The 19,930-nt window shown below is 41.8% G+C and overlaps 1 protein-coding gene across 1 annotated transcript in view; it reads right to left on the reverse strand.

The window, feature by feature from the left end:
- Nucleotides 1-2,252: 2,252 nt before the first annotated feature.
- Nucleotides 2,253-19,930, reverse strand: part of MMP24 (matrix metallopeptidase 24) — a 744,834-nt gene continuing 727,156 nt past the window's right edge. Inside the window, exon 9 of the mRNA XM_069652218.1 lies at nucleotides 2,253-6,805. Within this exon, the coding sequence (XP_069508319.1) occupies nucleotides 6,468-6,805 (338 nt within the window). The 3' untranslated portion in view covers nucleotides 2,253-6,467. The remainder of the gene's footprint in view (nucleotides 6,806-19,930) is intronic.

Raw genomic sequence — 19,930 nt, forward strand, 5'->3', positions numbered from 1 at the left:
TTCCAAGATAGCGCTGTACGCTATAAACATCTGTAAAGCTTAGCAGCGCTGCACCAATGGCCCTGAAGACCATCAAACAATTCTCCAATACAAAGATCCTACTGCTAAGCGCATCATGAGGTATATTAGAGCCTCTGCTAGGAATAACTAATTTGTTTTGAGATGTAAAATGCCATTGATGTATAAACTATCAGGTGAGATTAAAAGCCATGTCCCATTCCGGAAAGCATAATGAGATTGGGTCAATTCAGATTAGGAGAGACGCCCATAGGAGGCAGATGTGCCTACATGTGCTGATTGACACTAGGGGATACTTCTCAAGAGAGGAACCTTGAAAAAGTACATTTTGGAAGAAGGTACTGTGCAGCAGACTGGAAGCTACCAGGTTGAAAACAGTCCAATCCTGGAGACCCTGGAGAGAAAAGATAACCAGGTTGTGTGCTGAACTATGCCTATTCACCAGCGACCATGAGGTAAAAGAGGAGGGGAAAACTTGAACCCATGGCAGGAAGGAGAGTGCAATAATAACAGCTGTCAGTGACCCTAATTAGGAGGGAGGGTTAGAAATACTCATTGCTGATCGGTGTGAATTCTGAGGAGGAAACCATGATCCAGCAGCGAACTGCTGTGAACCCTAAGAAAAAAGCCAAGATCGAGAAAGTTGAGACTGAAAAGGGACCTTTGGGAAATCCTGAGAGAAAGTTAAGGTCCAGCAGGGAGCTGTTGTTAATTCACATAAAGTCAAAATCCGAGAGCGGCTTCACGTGTGACTAGACTTAGACAGACTTGCAGGAAGCCTTGAAAATCAAAGGTGGTGTACGAAATCCAGAAGGGATTGCGATGAGGCGGATAGAGTGCTGAGAGGATAAATAACTGTGAAACATGACTCTCTGGATGAGGCTTGAAGAAGCATATTAAAGAGGAGGGGCTTTAAAGAGTGACCAGGCTATGAGGAACTGGTACACACATCTTCCCAGAAGAATGCTTCTGTTTTGTTGGTTTGGGACTGTGGCATACTTTTGAAGAATAGGTTCAGCAACTTTCAGTTTAGGCCAATCCTTGCTAGGAGGCTAACAGACTTGAGGAGATTAGGAGTTGGAACCTTTTCGTTGCCCATCTACTTTGGGATTTAGTGTTGTAGATTGAAGTTTCTCAAGGAGAGACTAGGATGCTAAAGATTAGATTATGGATTTTATCATTTGGAACTGAACTGCTTAAGGGTATAGAAACCTGGAGAAAAAATACTTTGTATTGTGCACCATGTATACAGTTTTGCTTTAGGATAAACTCCATTTGGTTATAGCTTCCCTTGCCAGAAACAATAGGCGTTTATCCAACCTCTATTCACCACAAGTGTAATAATGAAGTTTTAACACCACCAGTCAGTGTTGTGTGTGTCACTGCTCGGTTTTACCACATCAGGTAATACCAGACAAACAAGGAACTGTTAGTGTTATCTCCATAATCACAGACCTCACATTCCACCTGTAACTCATATACATGCTTTACCATGATGCCACATACTCTCTGAGGTGCAAACACATCTGCTCCACAAACGTTTGCACTGTGCTCTTCTCTGACATTGCTCACAAAGTTTGTGTGAATATTGGGATTGCGAGTGGATGCTGCATGCCACTCAATAATGTTGTGTGGCTGAGTGCCTCATTATGAGTTGGACTGTAATGGTAAACAGAAAATATTTACAAATACCACCTGTGCTACCTCTCCTCCTGTTTACATGTTTTTCATCCCAGTGGTAAAAACACTAACCTACTTGTAAGTGCAGGTATTTTCTCCACTCGCAACAATGTAAATGGTGCTGGTGATATTACAATATGCAATGATACTGAGACCCCCCAAATCAAATCCTATGAGACTTTAGAATCGGGAGTAAGCAACATCCAAAATCAGGCATGACTTACCATTGTCACTGTCATTAATAATAATTTGGTTTTCACTCTCTACACTTCCAATACTGTCAAACGTGTAATGTGGCCCACTGTTTTGGACACCAAAGAGTAGCTAAACTTAGAGCAGGAAGCATGGACCAATGTACCTATTAAAGCAAACTACTCTGCATGAAAATACAAGTGTGCTAGAGTGAAGGCTCTGTAACTACTCTTTTCAACATCCCTTCTAAAATTGCTTTGTGATAAAATAAACTGCTATTGAAACGGTCCCCATTCCAAACCAGATTTAAGAAAAATGTAAAAAAATTGACAAGCTCAGATAATTGAACACCTCAGACCATGTAAATTGTTATGGCTGTTTTTTCATTTTATTGACAAACTTAATCGGAATACAACACAGTGAGATAGGAATACTGAGTACACGGTGCAGAACAGTATAAAAACCATATCTCTCCTATTATAATACAATTTGGAGTCTTAATAGTGATAATGCATTTTTTTTTTTTATAAAATAAAATAAATGTGAATTCAAAGTATAATTGGTGTAACACAAACTGAGGTACTTTTTCCAGAAAGGCAGATATGTGTTTAAATATAAAAAGATGAAATAAAAAAGTTAAAAATTAGTCCACATTATAGTACATGTTGTAGAACAGAAATGTCCAGTCCTGTGAATCCATTCATTTTGTTCTTTGACATAGACTGTGGTAGTTTAAATTTGTGCAATCCAGGCCTTCATTTAAAATATACAAAAAAGCAAAGGTCCTGACTTTGAGGGATTTGACTGGTTCACTCTGACTGAACAGGCAACTCCTTACATGACTATTAAGGGCCAATTCACAAAGGGGCCCCACAGTGTAGATTCACCATGGTTTCAGTGATTTTAACTCCTATTTCCTTTTGGGACTTGGGTGAGCATGTACATTCCGCAACTAAAATAAGAATAAGAGATTCTATCCTTTTGTAATCACCCCAAGTGCTTGCCAATGGATCTTTGATCATGTGAGGAATTTCCAGTAAGTCATAATAATGAAGGAATCGAATCCCACCTATATTAGCAACGCTTTACCAATCTATGCATGCAGTACTTGGTTTATTGTGCACAAACTAAAGCTTGCAATCACTTCTCAGATCCCAAATTAGACACAAAAATAAATACATACATTAAAAATGAATATAATGAAAGGCATATGCAAACCAGTTAAAATGCTCCATGATCAGCTTACATTTAAGAAAAGTTGTATCGTGTTCTACATGGTACAAATTAGTTTCAGTTTATTAACAACCTATTTATTACCTGTATTTTCAAAGAACAACACAAGCAACATGTTTTCCCTTGTTGTGCTTTACTTTGCTTAATGTGAAGCATGACCAATTGACAGACACTTTTGTTTTGAAATAAAACTATTACATTTGTATTAAGTAATTGTAAATGCTACTTTCTGTTCACTTCTTCTTCAAGTCACACTCAATGTTCCAAAGGTAAAGAAAATACACTAAAATGACATCCAATGTGTATTTAGCGTATAACTGGTTGCAGCTAATGCACCGAATCACTTGCAACATAGTGTGATTGGATAACAAACCTTAAATTTCAGATATTGTCCCCAACTTTCAATTGTTAGTGAAAGCTTTATGCAAGCTCATTGTCTGGAAAGACATTCTATGTACAATGATAACAATATCAAAGTCAAGGTGTCATTGTACTTAAAAACATGTGCAAGATTCACAGAAGCGTTTTATAATGGTGCAATCCCATAGGAACACACTCTGTAAATCAGGCCCTATGTGTTGTGTGCATAAGGCAAGAAATTTGAAAGCCAGGCTAACTCAAAACATACCTTTGTTTCGCAAATGACATTTCCATATCATCTATTAAAGAATCTTCCATTTACTAATGTAGCTGCAATCGGATGCCTCATTCATCCTTTGAAGGAATTTGTACATACAAATGAAATACAATTCTTTTGCTTTTTTTTTTAAAATACAACACATATTGCAATGTCTTGTGCAGACATACAATAAATAAGCAAGAAGTTGAAATAATATTAAGGTCAGTAAAAATGTCCTTAGGGCAAGCAGTTCTTTTATTTAATCTAACTTGAAAAACCTCAACATGGTATGGCATCTTTCATTGATACAAGAGCGTTTACTTTCAGCCAAGAAAAGTGCACTTGTGTACTAACTAACTCAAAGTATATGTGATACAGGTTTTAAATTGCATCTATAGATCCATCTGCACATTGCTCAGTTTCCAATCAATAGGTTCCATAATACAACATTTAAAAAAAACATTGTAAGTCATTACATTATGTTTCCAATTGGAAGGCCCAGGTATCATGCCGTCGATGGTCACCCATTGCTTCACTAGCATGATTCCTTCCAATTGAGGTCAGTGTGTCATTACATGAGCACTCTGTTCTATAGTGAAAAACCTGTTGGCTCATCAGTGCGCAAATTACATATGTGTTATGTGAAATTCAATAAAACCATATAGAAATGAGCTCAAAAACTGTTGTTTTACTGAATCATCATCATAAACACTGAATTGCGATGTGACTTCACCCTTTTAGATATTCGTTAATACCCTTTTAAAAAAATGATTACAAAAATATTGTACAAAGTATTGTACGTTTAAAAATGTGACAAAGATTGAAATGCTAAAATGCTGTTTATATTATCAATGTTTTAAACATGGCCCTCTCTTCACTATTCCAAGATTTCCATTATAGTACATGCTTTGCACTTACATATCTATGTTGAAAGTTAAAAAAAAGAATCCATTTAATTTGAGGAGCTTTCACCTACTCAAATATACTAAGAAAACTCTCTGTACTGCATAGAAATATGCACTACTCCAAATAAAGAGGTTCATTCCAGACCTCTTACATCCTTAGCGACACATGATTTACTTCTGACCCATTTATAATTCACTACTATTATAGGCTTAAGCACTTGAATGTTTCCAACCATGGCCCAGCACACATCTGCAGAAAGTGTACAGATTAATATACCAATTTACTGGAACAGCTCCTATTTGGCATTATTCTGTAATACTGTGGCAGCAGATCACTGTCCTGTGCTAGAAAGACTGCAGTCACCCTACCCTAATAACGTTTTTTTTTCTTTTCAAGTTTTAAATCTTACATCACAAAAATCCATAGTCAACCTGAATTAACCTATTCTCTACATACTTTCCTTGACTCACATAATGATATATATGTTTACGGTCATGTTTATTATGATGCTGCAGTCTTACACTTAAGTGAAAAAAGTTGCTCAAGTGTGCCCAGTACAAATCCAAGGGCAACACGCAACGGGTTAAGCATTGTGAGCATGCATAGTAAATGCAAGTCCACCAAATTAAAAGCTGGATATGTCATGTGCATGATGATCTTTGTCATCTGTTCATGAATCATACCCAAACAATGTAAGCTCCGACCATTTTGTTTGGGAGGAAAAACACAGACTGTAAGATGCTTATTTAGGTCTGCATTACACAAGAAGATCTCCCAAACAAGAAAACGCATACTTCTAAGATCAGTTGCCAATGGTCAACGTTTGTTGTCATAATGCAACTGATAAGACATTCTATCAATTTCAAAAGGTTTTGAAGAACAAAGTCTGTTAAGAGTTAACCAAGTCTCAGAATTTAAATCTTTTGAAACCTTCTGCCTTGATTTTCTTTAAACAAGACAGAAAATGGCTGAAAATATTATATTGTAATGTTACAATTTAAGTAACTCATAGAACCTAGGCATACATCAACTTGGTTGTGTAGATATCAGTAGATGTTTGGCCCAAATTTCTTGTCTTACAGTATATTACAGTAATGGGAGCTTATTGAGATGCTTGGTAGCTAGGCGATAAGTCGTTTTCACCTTTTCAAAGATTAATATATGACAAACAGAAAACTAGTCTGAAATAGTTCTTAGACACTTTTAAAATACTTCCATTCTGTGCTCAGTGGAAAGAAATCAACTCCCATTGTATATAGCATTTCTAACTAGCAAGTTGTTGAAAAATGTTGCAGGAGGAGTTCTTGGTTTGTTCATATTAACAATTACAATGTCCTGTTTGGAGGACACATCTCTAAATATGTTGTATCCTTAAATTCTTTCTTAAGATCCATTTTGAACAACATTTCATACATTGAATGCCTACTTGTCATACATCATTCTCAAGAAATGTAAAAAATAATGGAATCCCTTGCAGAGACCACATCGAAACATGCTGGCTTCCAGCAGGAAAGTGTCGTGGGATGCTTTTGCTTAGGTTGAAAATTATAAAACTTAAAAGAATGTTTCAAAAGTCCCACAGGGAGATCTTATGGAAGATGGCACACCAAAAGCGATACAGGTAGGAGGCGGTAATAATAGAACTGGATCCACTGTGTAAGGCCATCTCTGTATTCCACTGCACCTGTCAGTACCAAAAACATCAAGACATTTCTCAAGTCTTTGCAGTTCATTTGACAATGCCATTGACAGGGCTTTTGATCCAAGTGTCCTTTCAGCCCTGGCGTGATTTAAAAATCAAGATACGTGCCTGATCTTGTCATACCCATTCTTGTACTGGTCGTTTATAGTAAGTGACGTTTTGCTGAACGCCTTTGTTTTTAAATTGGAAGATTGTGTACACCAAAACGAGGATGCACAGGGACAAGATACATGGGATCACCACTGCGATAGCGTTTACAGTGCTAGGCACATCGTTTATTGTGACCATAATATCCACGTCATCATGGGGTAGGTGTCGTTCTTTGCTTTTGTCTACATCCTTCTGGTTGCAGCCCATCCGGTCTTTGAGTATTGACCGTGGATACCCCGGCTCCACACTTAGCTTTTGGTTATCAAACTTCCAATATTCCTTCCCCTTGTAGAAGTAAGTGTAAGCTAGGGGAAAATAAAACATTATGTTAATGTCTTTCTAAGGTATGTGACAGAGTTGCAACTCATTAAAAAGGTTACATTCACGATGGCTCCCATACTCAATGTCAATTTCTTTACTTTGGAAAAATAATCCATAAAAGTATGTTCAATTAAATAAACATCCATGAAACATCTGCTAGAAGAAACATGCAAATATTACCACCATACATCAATATAACACGTTAAGGATTGTCTCTTATACTAATCTTTTAAATAGATGAAACAAATGCAAAAATTATGAATCAACCAGCTATCCAATTAAAACCTAAAGAGGTATGTTCTCTAAATATATGAACACATACTGTGTAAAAAGCTATTGCATTAGTGCATTCTAGTCGTATAAAAACTCATTGCAATCATAATGTGTAAAATATTCAATATGATCAGACATCAGGACATGGGGAATATCCTAATTTGAAAATCATTGCTTGACTTCGGCCTCCATCTGCAGATATATTTTGGATTTGAAGGCTAAATCTCTTGGAATAATGCTTTCAGTACTAAAACATATGTTCACAACAGGTAACAACAACACATAAATCATGGTCATTCTCCACCAAATAAAATCATTCTTTTTTCAAAGCGGAAGCAGGTAGTATAAACATACAAACAGCAGACAAGCATAAAATACAATTATGTTTCTATATCCTCTGTCCCAAATATGCACCTTGATTCCATTGAATCATTCCCATTCAACTTCTTGTGCGCATTGGCCAGGTGAGGGTCCCTAGCAATAACTGGGTTAAAAGCATTCTATCTCTTCTGTTATATACTGTCCAAACCAAATGCCCCTGTTTTGGGGCAAGTGGTTGGCATACTTTCACAATAGCTTTAATATATTTCTTACCCTTTCTCTTTTTAGCCAGAGAGGTCAACGTGGCAGCCTTCACTATTTTATACATATCTTATAGGGAGCCTCTAATCGCCCCATAGTTAGGAAACACCTAATTCCAATTAATTGTGTGAAAATTCCATTGCTAATACCTTTTGACTCGTTTAACGCATCTCTATTCAATTTTACAAAGAGATTTTCTGATTCAGGCCACCCAAAATTGGAAAGATTTATGAAAATGTGTCCAAAGGTTCCAACATTATAAAGTGTGAAAAAAGGGGTGGTTTTACTTTTTGCACTAGTTTTCCCATAGGGAAAATGCAGTCATTGAATGCCCACACAACCGAAACTGCTGGGCGTATTTGCTTCAAATTTATTTGAGGTGTGGTGCAGGTGTGCCTTTTGTTGGTTTGGTGCAAACCCATCCTTTTAAATGTGGCAGAAAGTGGGGTGACCCTGGCACTATTCTATTAAAACATATTAACGATGATATGTTGCTTAAAGCTGAAGAAGACAACTTTCAAAAACAAAACTCCAGTGCCATCTTGTTTTTCCCTAAAGATTTGCTTCAGAAAAGTAAAGGCCACCTGGAAAAGTAAATATTTCAAAGAAAGTATTTTTTTTTAATTAAACATAAGTGGTATGCAGAGGGAGAAGTGATGGGCAGCTGTGTATTTCATAGAGCAACTAACACTACAGTTATAATAACCTGTTATGCTGAAGTGTATGGTGGACTTATGATGCTACATCTCACTAAACAAGCTTTTCATATTAACTGGTAAACCAGCCCATGCAACGTAGAGATTCGGCTTCCCTTCTGTGCAATTATTTTGTTTACAACTTTGCATCTATCAGCATGATCTGCAGTGTTATTTGCCCAAACAGGGTGCTCTTTGCAGTGTAATACACTCAGTGCTGTGTGTTCCACTGAAGTGTCATGGGCATGTTCTCCATTACCCATGCCTCACTCTTCATCGTCCCAGTCCCCCATTACCCTGCCTCACTTTTTCTCGTCCCAGTCTCTCATTACTCACACCTCTTTCTTCCTTGGCCCAGTTCCCCATAACCTCTGCATCACTCTTCCTCGTTCCATTCCCCCACTATCCCTGACTCACTCTTCCTCATCCAGTCCCTAATAACCCTGCCTCACTCTTCCTCATCCCAGTCCCCATTGCCCCTGCCTCACTCTTCCTCATCACTGTCCTCCATTATGCCTGCCCCCTTCATCCTGGTCCCTGTCCTTTATTGCCCCCATCTCCCTCATGCTTGTGCTGGTCCTCCTTTACCCTCTTCTCCCAACCCCCCTTACCCTGCCTCACTCTACAATGTGATAGTCCCCCATAGGCCCCACCTCACTCTTCCTCATGCTAGTCTCCCAATATCCCTGTAACTCTTCCTCATTCCAGTGCCCCGTTGCCCTCGCCTCATTCTTCCTCTTTCCAGTCTCCCATTACCCCTGCATAACTCTTCCTCATCCCATTAGCCACCTCGCTCTTCCTTGTCCGAGTCCTCCACTAACCCACCTCACTCTTCCTCATCCCAGTCCTCCATTACTCCACCTCACTCTTTCTAGTCCCGGTTACCCATTACCACACCTCACTCTTCCTCATCGAAGTACCCCATTAACCCTAACCCACTCTTCCACATCCTAGTCACCATTATTCCACCTCACTTTTCCATGTCCCAGTCCCCCATTACTCATGCCTCACTCTTCCTTGTCCGATTCTCCCTTTACTCGCCTCACTATTCCACGTCCTAGTCGCCCATCATCTGCACCCCACACTCTACCTCATCCCATCCCCATTATGCCTGCCTTAGTTTTCCTAATCCCTTGAGATGTTATCAGAGTGCTCTTGTTTCCATTGATGTCATTGATGATGGCATATATGATGTCATATGTGATGACATTTGAGTGACCATGGGCGGTGCAAAGAGTTGGTTCAGAGTTAAGGTTATGTAGCTTCCAATATGTGCTAAATTTCAGTTTTGCAATAACCTGGTACCTTAACATCACTTCAACTAACGTTTTTCATTGATATATATGTATATATTGAATGAAAATACTTTGTTAAAGGGACGGTATGGTTAAGTTGCTCTAATAAAAACCTTTGAAATTCAGATAATTTTTTGTTAAAGGGACATTATGGTTGCAGCGCAACATCAAAAAACAGAAATTCACCAGGTATTGTAAGCAATGAAACCCTCTTAGCCCCCCCCATGCACTGCTTAAAATAACACCCAGCACATCAAAGATGGCATCACAAATGGCATCATCAATGACATCACACATCCTGGAAACTAGTTTTTCTATTAACTCAGTGCTGATTTATTACATGAACTTGGAGATAAGTCCTGCCTCGCTTACCTTGGCCGATGTTGTAAAACGTCAGTAAGGTGCCATCTCAATCCCTATTCTAGCGAAAATCATATATTAAGTATGGTGTACTGGGACGTAGTAATATACATTTAGATGGAGAAGTAATTCCTACTTGCCCCATCGGGACAGCTAAAGCTCTGTGGATGATGCTCACTTGCGTGCGAATGTGAATTACTGTTTATTTGGTAACCCTAGGCAACGGCGTGGTGCCGTGAAGTAACGCATGCAAGCACATGTTGTCGTCACTGGTGTCCCGCGTCACGCTCGCCCTATGTGATCAGGGAGCGTGGGAACGCAGCCACAAACCTAGCCAGGCAGTTAAGACTGTGTCAAAACTCATAATGACTATAGGCCATACCGTGATCAAGGAATTCACCTCCTTTATCGGTTTGAACATTCTTGAGATTTTATTTTGGCTATCACCCAGAGGAGTATTGCCCTCAGCTTTCCTCTTACCCATTTTTACAGGCCATGTAAGCCTTTGCGCCAACCTTTGATACTTCCTCCTCACGCGGGTGAAATTGCTTGCCAGCCACTATGACTCCAACCAACCATGATGTATAAGCAAATCAGGGCAGTGGGGCACTAACACCCCAGCAGGGGCCAACACCCGCGTCCTTGACTCCTGCGGGCTTCACCCTTGCAGGAAGCCAAGCAGGTTTTATTGATCCGTTGTGCAAGGGGGCGAGGCCAGGAACTAGCAGCAGAAATGGAGGATCCTTCCTGAGCGCCGACACCCGCACCCTTGACTCCTGCAGGCTTCACCCTTGCAGGAAGCCAAGCAGGTTTTAATAGCCTAGTGTGCAAGGGGGCGGGGCCAGGAACTGTAGGTTTTAATGGTCTGGTGTGCAAGGGTGCCAGGGCCAGAAACTGTAGCAGCAGAAATGGAGGAAATCCTTCCTAAGCGCTGTGATATATGGAGTAGTGTGATGACACCACATACAATATCACTACCCTGCAACAATCTGGATGGAAATATAACAATACATCAAATTAGCGTTCTTCATCATGCATATAAAGCATACAAATGATACTATCTGTCTGCTTTGTATGATGCCATCTTTCATGCCCTGGTTGTTAGTCTTAGCAGTGCACGGCGGGGCTCAAGTTATGGTTGCGTAGCTTATCATTACAGGCAAATTTCTTTTTTCAATTTTGCTCGGCAACAATCCTGTCCCTTTGGCAGAATATTATCTCTGACTTTTAAAGAGGCTCTTATTAGAGTAACGTAACCATAACATCACTTTAGCAAAGTTTTTTCATTGAATTTCAAAGGTTTTTATTGGAGCAATTTACCATAATGGTCCTTTAAAAACGTGTTTTGACTGAATTTCACAGGTTTTTACTAGGGCAAGTTCACCATACCGTCCCTTTAACAAAGACATTTTCCCTGAATTTCAATGTTTTTTATAACTGAAGATGTTCCATCACTGTATGTAGGTTATTAATAATTCCACTTTTAACATATATGAAAGAACTTTAAGGCTCCTTTAACAAACATATGTTTTGCAGCATATGCTACTGTGTGTGACTCTGGGCAAGCACATGTTGGGAATGCAAGCCATGTTTAAATTGCCTAGTGCATGAGGACTTCAGCCCAACCAAACCCCTCTCAATATCCACTGGACGTAGCTTGCAGCCATAATGACATCAGGGGCCACTATTCATGGTTTGTGGGGATGGCCAGTGTCTGCAATCCCTGGGGCGCGTGCTTTAGCCATATTGCAAGCCCCACCAACCAATCTAAAGGAGATATTGGGCAGGGCAACCTAACCATAACACGCCTTTTAACAACGTTTTTTCATTGAATTTCTATGCTTTTTAACACTGAAGATATTTTATTCTAATCCATCACTTTATATAAGAATTGAAAATACTCCTCTGTAAACTATATGATACAACTATTTTGCAGCTTACATTGACGTGTGTCACTCTGAGCAACACATGCTTGGGATTCAGGCTGTGGCTGAAGTGCATGGGGCATGGGGTTCAGCCATAACCCAGGCCGCACCAAGCCACCCACAATATCAACTGGACCTAGCTTGTTCCCAGTCCACTATAATTGGATGATGGGCAACTGCCCATGGCTTCTGGCCATGGCCCTGGGCCTCAACACCTGGGCATGGGCTTCAGAGATGCTGCTGGCCCTGCAAAGCAACCCACAGTAGAGAATGGGCCTGGCCTGCAGCCTGGCCCAGTGACCACTATACCCCGATTGTGGGACCGTGGAACATTGTCCATAACTTGAGTCGATGACTACAAGCCAAACTACCAGGCCATGAGATTCAGCTATGTTGCCTGCCCAACCAATCAACCCAAAGCAAACATTGGCCATGGCCTGTAGCCTGGCCCAGTGGCCACTATATGCCCATAATGGGAGAGGTGGTCATTGTTTATGTCTTGTGACAATGCACCAGTGGCCAGAATCCCTGGGACATGGGCTTCAGCCATGTTGCAGGCTACACTAAGCATCTCTAAGTAGACACTGGGCCACTTTAACCCCATAGCCAGTACTGCATGGCCATGTCCAGTGGCAACATTGTCCGGGGCATGGCCTGCATTTTGGCACATTTGAAATAATAAAACACTGGATCGATTAACACCAAATTATGAAAAGCATGATTTCGGGACATAGCTGAAGATCCTCATGCTGGTTTGGTGAACTGCGGTTTGGACAGCAGATGTGACAGACATTTTTTTCCCATTCAAGGCAATCCACATTTTTTAAGTTTTCAGACTCTATACCGCCGGTCAACCGCAGTGCCCAATTTAATCCCATAGGCGGTCCCTTGTGGCCATGACCAGATTGTCCAGGGTATGGCATGGTTATGACATGTTCCAATTATGAAGAATTTCACCAGACAAAGAAGTTTAAGGCTTATGAAAAATCACTCGAAGGCCATTTCGCCCGTCATAAGAATCTGTTGGAATCTGTTGGAATAGATAAAGGATACATCCTGTGCACCAGGGATGCCATTTCACCAAATTGCCATGGGTAGCGTAAGTGACATCACATGACTCTTGACATCTGATGACATCACAGGAAGTGATGTCATATGACCCCACCCCGAAGTGACATCATGCAAAGTGATAGAAATCGGCCTTTCACCCCTTTAATGAGTCTAGCAATTATTGAATTGAAAGACAAATGATTTGTTATTCCTATTCTTTCTTATTTAGGGAACTGCTCAAAGTGTTACACTTGTGGAACCCCCTGTTTTGTTTTTTAAGAGGCCTCAACAAAAATACCAGCCACTTCAGAAATAAATAGCCACATGGCACAGGCCACAGTCTAGGAGCTTTAATGTAAAAAAAAATAAAAAAATAAAAATATATATATATATATATATATATATATATATATATATATATATATATATATATATATATATATATATATATTTTAGGGATAGCAAGGGAGACCACAGGGGTAGCAGGTGCGACCACTGGCGACCCCCAAATGACATCCCTGCTGTGCACCACTGTGTCTTGCTAAACCAGAGTTTACACTCTGAAAAACAGAGATCCTGGAGTCCAGTCACTCTCCTGATTCTCTAGATATCAGACCAACGTCACAAGGGGGCATTGGCTTGAAAGACATTAACATAAGATGAAATTGAGTTCAATTAAGGGTGGAGAGCCTCTCATATAAAAATGGAAGTTTGTAGGAACATGTTCTATAAGGCCCGACAGCTGACAGGGACACCTAAACGGATCTATCCGGATAATAGTCTCTGCTAAATGTTGAATGCTGGACATGATATACTTGACTGAGCAAGACTATTCCCTACCCCAGAGTCCTACACGAGATTATCAGCCATGTTTTCTTGTGTGGCAACCTAGTGCAATCATATTTTGGGGCTGGAGAAAGGCAGATGGGCAAATACTAGTTCGCCAGAAGCCAAACTCTAATGATCAGAGGCAGAAAAGGATAATACAGCACTCTGGCCCAAATTAGATCTGAGATCAATAACTGGCAAGGGTGTGTGACATTTAGCAGGATAAAGGTAGCTGCTATGGCTGCCCCTAAATCTCTTAAGGCTCTGGAGGTCAATGGCGGGATCAGGAAAGCACACAGGAGTGTTTATAATAAAACCTTCAGAGCCATATCATAAGAAGACCAGAATGTTTCCAACCCAGAACATGATCTTCAGGTCCTTGTAGAACTGGCTTTTTGCAAAGAGAATTATTTTTAGATTGCCCCATCTGTGAAAAATCCCAGATATCACTGGATAATTAAGCTGTGACCCAAAAGAAGCAGAGTGAGGAAGATCACATGCCTGGATATGGCAGGGCACAGACATCTGGAAAATGTCCTATGAAGAATAACCAAATGCCTAACTCCATTGCTAATTAGAAGGGGTGGAGGGGAGCGACAGTTTACTGTCTTGCATCATGATGCAATACATGGTATTTGGTTGTTGCTCCTTTTCTCTCATATCATTGCTTTATTCTTTTGCTAGTTGGCGTTGCACGGGTCTGTAGATGACATGCATGTGGGGGTCTACTATAGCCTTGTGTATGTTTTATTTTGTCATAACTTCCTATTTTTGGAAATCACAAAATTGGCAATCTCCTGAAATCGCCTGTACTGATAGCACAGGGCCGGACTCTGCTCCACCCATGTGCAGGGCGGATGGGTGGGGTTGGTCACATTTCACTATCGCCAGTACATCCCACACCTTGTGTCCTAACTTTCTATTATTTTAAAAGTTGCAAAATCGGCAATCTCCCGAAATCGCCTACACTGATAGCACGGGGGCGAATCCCGCCTCGTGCAGGGCGAATGGGTGGGATGACCTTGGGCCAAAATTTCAGCCCACCAACTGTTATGTGCCCGCAGTCAACCCCGAACATATAAACACACTTTTACAAATATATATATACATTTCCTCAGTGCTTTCTCTCTTGCAACGCCTTCCCTCTTCTCTGCTCACTCCTCATTCTTGTCCCCTCTGCTACTTCCCAGTGCTTTGAGGATGCTTCAGAATTGTAGAGGTTTTGTATCTGCAACTCCCCTCCTCTCTATCCAATTCCCTCCTTACTTATGTCCTTGTCCATCCTTCTCTCATGTCTTCACCTCCTGTCTCCTGTAACCTTTCAGCATTTTGCGGCAACCTCATGATAGCACAATACTACACAGGCAAGTAACATGACATGAATCATGCCATCTCCTTACTTCTGCCCTTCATCGCATTTCCCCATTCCCTCTTTCTCTCTCATGTCCTCTACTATTCTCCAAGGCGTCTCTGCTGTACTTTGATCTAGCCTAAACTACTGATACAATGGCATCCAATCCTATTATTTATCCTAAATTATCGCCAAACCTAATATCTACAATCATTTCAACATACACCTATTGATTACATACTATGATATTGATTGATAGGGATAGAATTACTATGATATTGATTGATATGGAGAGAATTAGCTAATCCCGGCATCAAGTCATTGCCACCAGATGCACAAGAGCTGGAGTGAGACCAGTGAATTTAATCCAGACCGAGACAAAGCAGAAACTGCTTTTTACAGGGATTTCCAAATTGTTATCATATTGAGATAAGGTAAGTAGATATTAGCTGCATATCAAGATTATTGCTGGAAATATATGTGGTGCCAATATTTTTGTTGGAGAAAGTTTTGTTATTTCAGTCATGACCTACAACTTATATGACATTTTATAATGCCCAAGCCCCTGCTATATTACAGTAGCACTCCAAGAGTTCCTTACATAGTCATCCACAGATAGCTAGCACCAATCCCTGAACAGACCCTCAAAGAATCCCACAAAGTCACCTGATAGCCATCAACAATTTTCTACATAGCCCTACGTTAGACCACAGGCTCCATGCACAGCCATAAGTGGACTGTAACAATGCCCAATGGAACAACAAACTAGTGATGGATGGAAAGCTTTGAAGCAATCATAATCACTGCAAATGCATTGATGCATCCTTCGCTACCATTGTTTTTAGCCTATGTGTACTACTGCAGAAGATGAAGGGAGTGCGTGTGAGGCATAGGGAGAGAGAAAGAGAGGCAGAGGGAGACAGAGAGTGTGAAAACAGGTTATCGGTACAGAGGCCAGTGGGTGTAAGAGAGAGGAGTGGGTGAGGTGTGAGGGGAGCGGTGCAAGGCAGCAAATGATGGAAGGAAAGTAGGGGAAGGGAGACCCACCCAATCCTCTGGTCATGATGAAACCCTCCAGTTTGAAGTGGCCTTAGTGAAGCAGCTTCAATGTATAAGGAAAGAAGTAAGATTACACTCTGCCACTCCCTCTCCTCAAAACAATACTTACTTCTCACCTCTGTAAGATTACAGTCTGTCATTCCCCCTCCTCAAAATGATACTTATTTATTACCTGTACCACCTTTCTCTCTTATTTCCTCTGCTCATGGGTAGCTCATCAATAATGGGTGACAAGGCGCTTCCCTGCCAATTATGGAGACTTCAGGGGAGGGCAAGCCCAGTAAAAGCTGAGCACTCCCTCAGCTGTACAGAGCAGCTGGGAGAATTCTCCTGAGATGGAGTTGCACTTCATGGCCTTTTCCAGATCGAGGGCACTCCTGAACATCTCAGCCAATAAGGGTTGCCTAACCCAACACCTTTATTCTGCTGGCACACATGCAGGTAATAGGACCCAGGGAGAGGTTTTGATTTACACCTCTCCCTGCTTTATGTGTGAAGGTGTCCAGAGCCAGCTACCGGTGCTAGAGATGCAACCTGAAGTCCTGAGGTGGCTGGAGTGGAAGAGAGATGTTAATTTAAGACAAATAAACAACTTTGTGTGTGCGTTCTTGTATGTGTAAGTGTACATGACTGTTAAGAGGGGCACCTAAACATAGCCCTTGTTGCACGTATCCCGCTCTTTGCCCGTCGACAGAGAAACAAGAGATGTTCATCGCTCGTGGCCCCTTCCTCCCCTTCATCATTGATATATCGCAGGTGTGAGAAGTGCTATTCACTCAGACAGCCATTCAGACCATACGCTGACGACTTCACAGAAGAGATGAGCCTGTAATTGATAGAGCAAGTCAACTGAATGGAGTCAGAGAACACTGATGACGCCACGACTGACCTCATGACATAGATATGTTAGATATGAAGCACACAGGCATCCATGCACAAAGCTACACAAATGCATTCGTTTATTGCTGATAGACACGAAGCAAATGCTTATGACTCACATAGTTAGAGGACTGAAACGCGTATACCATTTGCTGAGCAGAGAACTGCAAGGCGCATAAGAATAGATAGGAACGGCTTGCTGATGCTTGACGCAACTAACAGGGATGGCCATGCAAATAAAGATGGATGCTACAGGTACATTGGAGTGAATGGGAGAGCTTTGAGAACTCAAGACACAGAGAAGGCCGACAGGCTGATCCATTCGAAGCTGACAGAACAGGCTTCCAGCACGGCTGCTGTGCAGAGACAGCCAAGGACACTGGGAAACTTTCCAGATAGCAGAAAGGAAAGAGCACCTGCAGGGAACTCAAGCTGAAAAACCTTATAATTACAGGCAAGAAATATCTGTTTCGTGGTCTCCATACCCGTGACCTGAATCTGCCAAACAGCGCCTAATAATTCAAGCCAGACAGAGATGGCTGTTCCCATTGGACTAAAGGCAGGGGAATACAAATGTAACACAGGTTCAAAGAAGAATGTTCTGTCTCATGGCATGGGAGATCGGAGAAAGTAACTTATTGGGAACACTCAGCACCTTTGGGGTCGTTTTCAGTACCTTGAGTTGTTGCATTTGGCCTGGAACCTGTCCAAGGCTCCAACGCTGAAAATACTTTTTCTGTCCAATCCCTATTCACCGCCCACGATAAGCTCACACTATGTAGCATTGGTCAGCCACCTTTCAATAACCTGCAACTTTGCATTTCATACTTTTGGTGGTGGCCTCAGGAGGAGCTACCAGATATGGTTTGCCCAATGAATAAACTAACCCCTTATAGAAAATATATGTAGCTCACCTAACTAACTAATCCCTTCCCATGTTAGGTTTTTGGGATGCAACCACATTTTGTGATGTCACACACTAACAAAACCGTCTGACAACCGTCTAGACCCTGAGTGCATATGAAGAATGCTACATTGTTCATGCTGCAATCCTTGTGATTTGAAGGTGTAATAAAGACAGTTGAACTTTCTCCTATTGCTGGGTCTTCTGTTCTTGGTGCAGTGGATTTCCAAGGCTCAGTTCCTCTTGCATGTAGGTGGGGAGGCTGGTAACACTATTACAAGTGATAGCAGAGGATGGTTGCTAAGACCCATCAGGGATAAGACCACCTTGTCCCGCCGGGTGTCTGAATAGCTGCATTGCAACCCACGAGGACCGGACAAAAAGACCACACGTGGATATTGAGAGGTCGCCAGGAGCCAACTTGGAGAAATTCCTGCCCACTCCCAGTGGGACTCCAAGCAGACCGGATGGCAGAGTGGCAGATTGGGGGGAAAGGCAGTGCCAGAGGACTTCAGCAGATCCACAGAGTGTAAGTATAGACTCAGCCATAACACAAACATTGGGAAGGGGAAGTTGTTGGTTGTTGACTGTTTCGCGTTGTTGTGAAGAATATCAGTTTCGGGCATTTAATGTGAAGTTACAGATTAAAAAAGGAAAACACTCGACATGAAAAAGTATACCTGTACTCCAGGCTTTAGCTTGGATTATGGATGAAAAATATGAAAAGATAAAAAAGAGAATACCTGTTTTAGGCAGATACCTTAGCTATGGATGATTTATATAAAAAATCCTGTGTCTAGGTGTTAGCGCAGCTCGCTTAGGTAGCTGAAGGTGGTACTTAATTTATCTCACAGAGATATAATCCTGTGCGATGGTATAGAAGAAAGACCATGGGCCTCATTACGAGTCCGGCGGTAACCGAGGCGGTAAAACTGCCTGGTTACCGCCGGACTCATATTACCATTCCGCCTCTGTGATTCCCGGAATTACCGCGGCATTACAACCCCGGTTTTCCGGGAATCACGGAGGCGGAATGGTGTAAATCCCCATTCCCATTGGGATCATGGAAACACCGGCAGCATCTCGTAATGCTGCCGGTGTTTCCTCGTCCGCCTGCATGCGGGAGGTGTTAAACCCGCCAGGTCAGACCTGGCGGGTACATCACCTCCCGCCTGCAGGGGTCGGACTCAGGCGGTCCGGAAACAACGGTGGCGGCGGGTTTACCGCCACCGTTATTTCCGGACCGCCTGGGTCGTAATGAGGCCCCATGTATTTTTGGAAATCCCTGGGAATGGAGGAAAGGAAGATGGCCACATCTATGTTATGTTATTTGTATTGTGTCGCGAAGAAGTATGAGACTTTTGGGGGTGCATTTGAAGTATCAAGATTTCCCTTTTGTGACGTCACACATATAGGGTTGGTAAATAGGAAATTGAGAGTTGTTGTGGAAGTGAAGACCCGTAGTGGGGCACAGACGTGGGGGTAAGAGAGTTGAGAGAAGGAAGTGATGGTTCTTAATGTGGTGAGATGATTCTCAAATTATCCTAGAATTATCCTAGAACGGAAATGGGATTCTTCAGACGTACCCTCTGACAAACTGGCCTGCCACCTCCTTCAAAGGATAAACTCTGCATCCGCTGCAAGAAAGGAGTCTTTATCAAGCCTGCATCCCTGCGCCATCCAATAACACGGCAAAACTATTCAAGGTCTGCAAGGAACTAGCCAATCCTGCCACAGCCTCCTCACCATTGCACCCACCCATTCCCTTTGCTCGACCCAGGCTGCAGACTTCCCCTCAAAACCACAGGATACCCTATCCCCTCTCTTTTCCTCACCATCGTATGCACTGACATCTCTTGTACCTCCCTTGGCCACCCTCACCTCTCCCCTTCTTCTCTATCTCTCTTC

This window comes from Ambystoma mexicanum, chromosome 3p (assembly GCF_040938575.1).
Source record: "Ambystoma mexicanum isolate Mex_15411 chromosome 3p, UKY_AmexF1_1, whole genome shotgun sequence".
Classification (NCBI taxonomy): Eukaryota; Metazoa; Chordata; class Amphibia; order Caudata; family Ambystomatidae; genus Ambystoma; species Ambystoma mexicanum.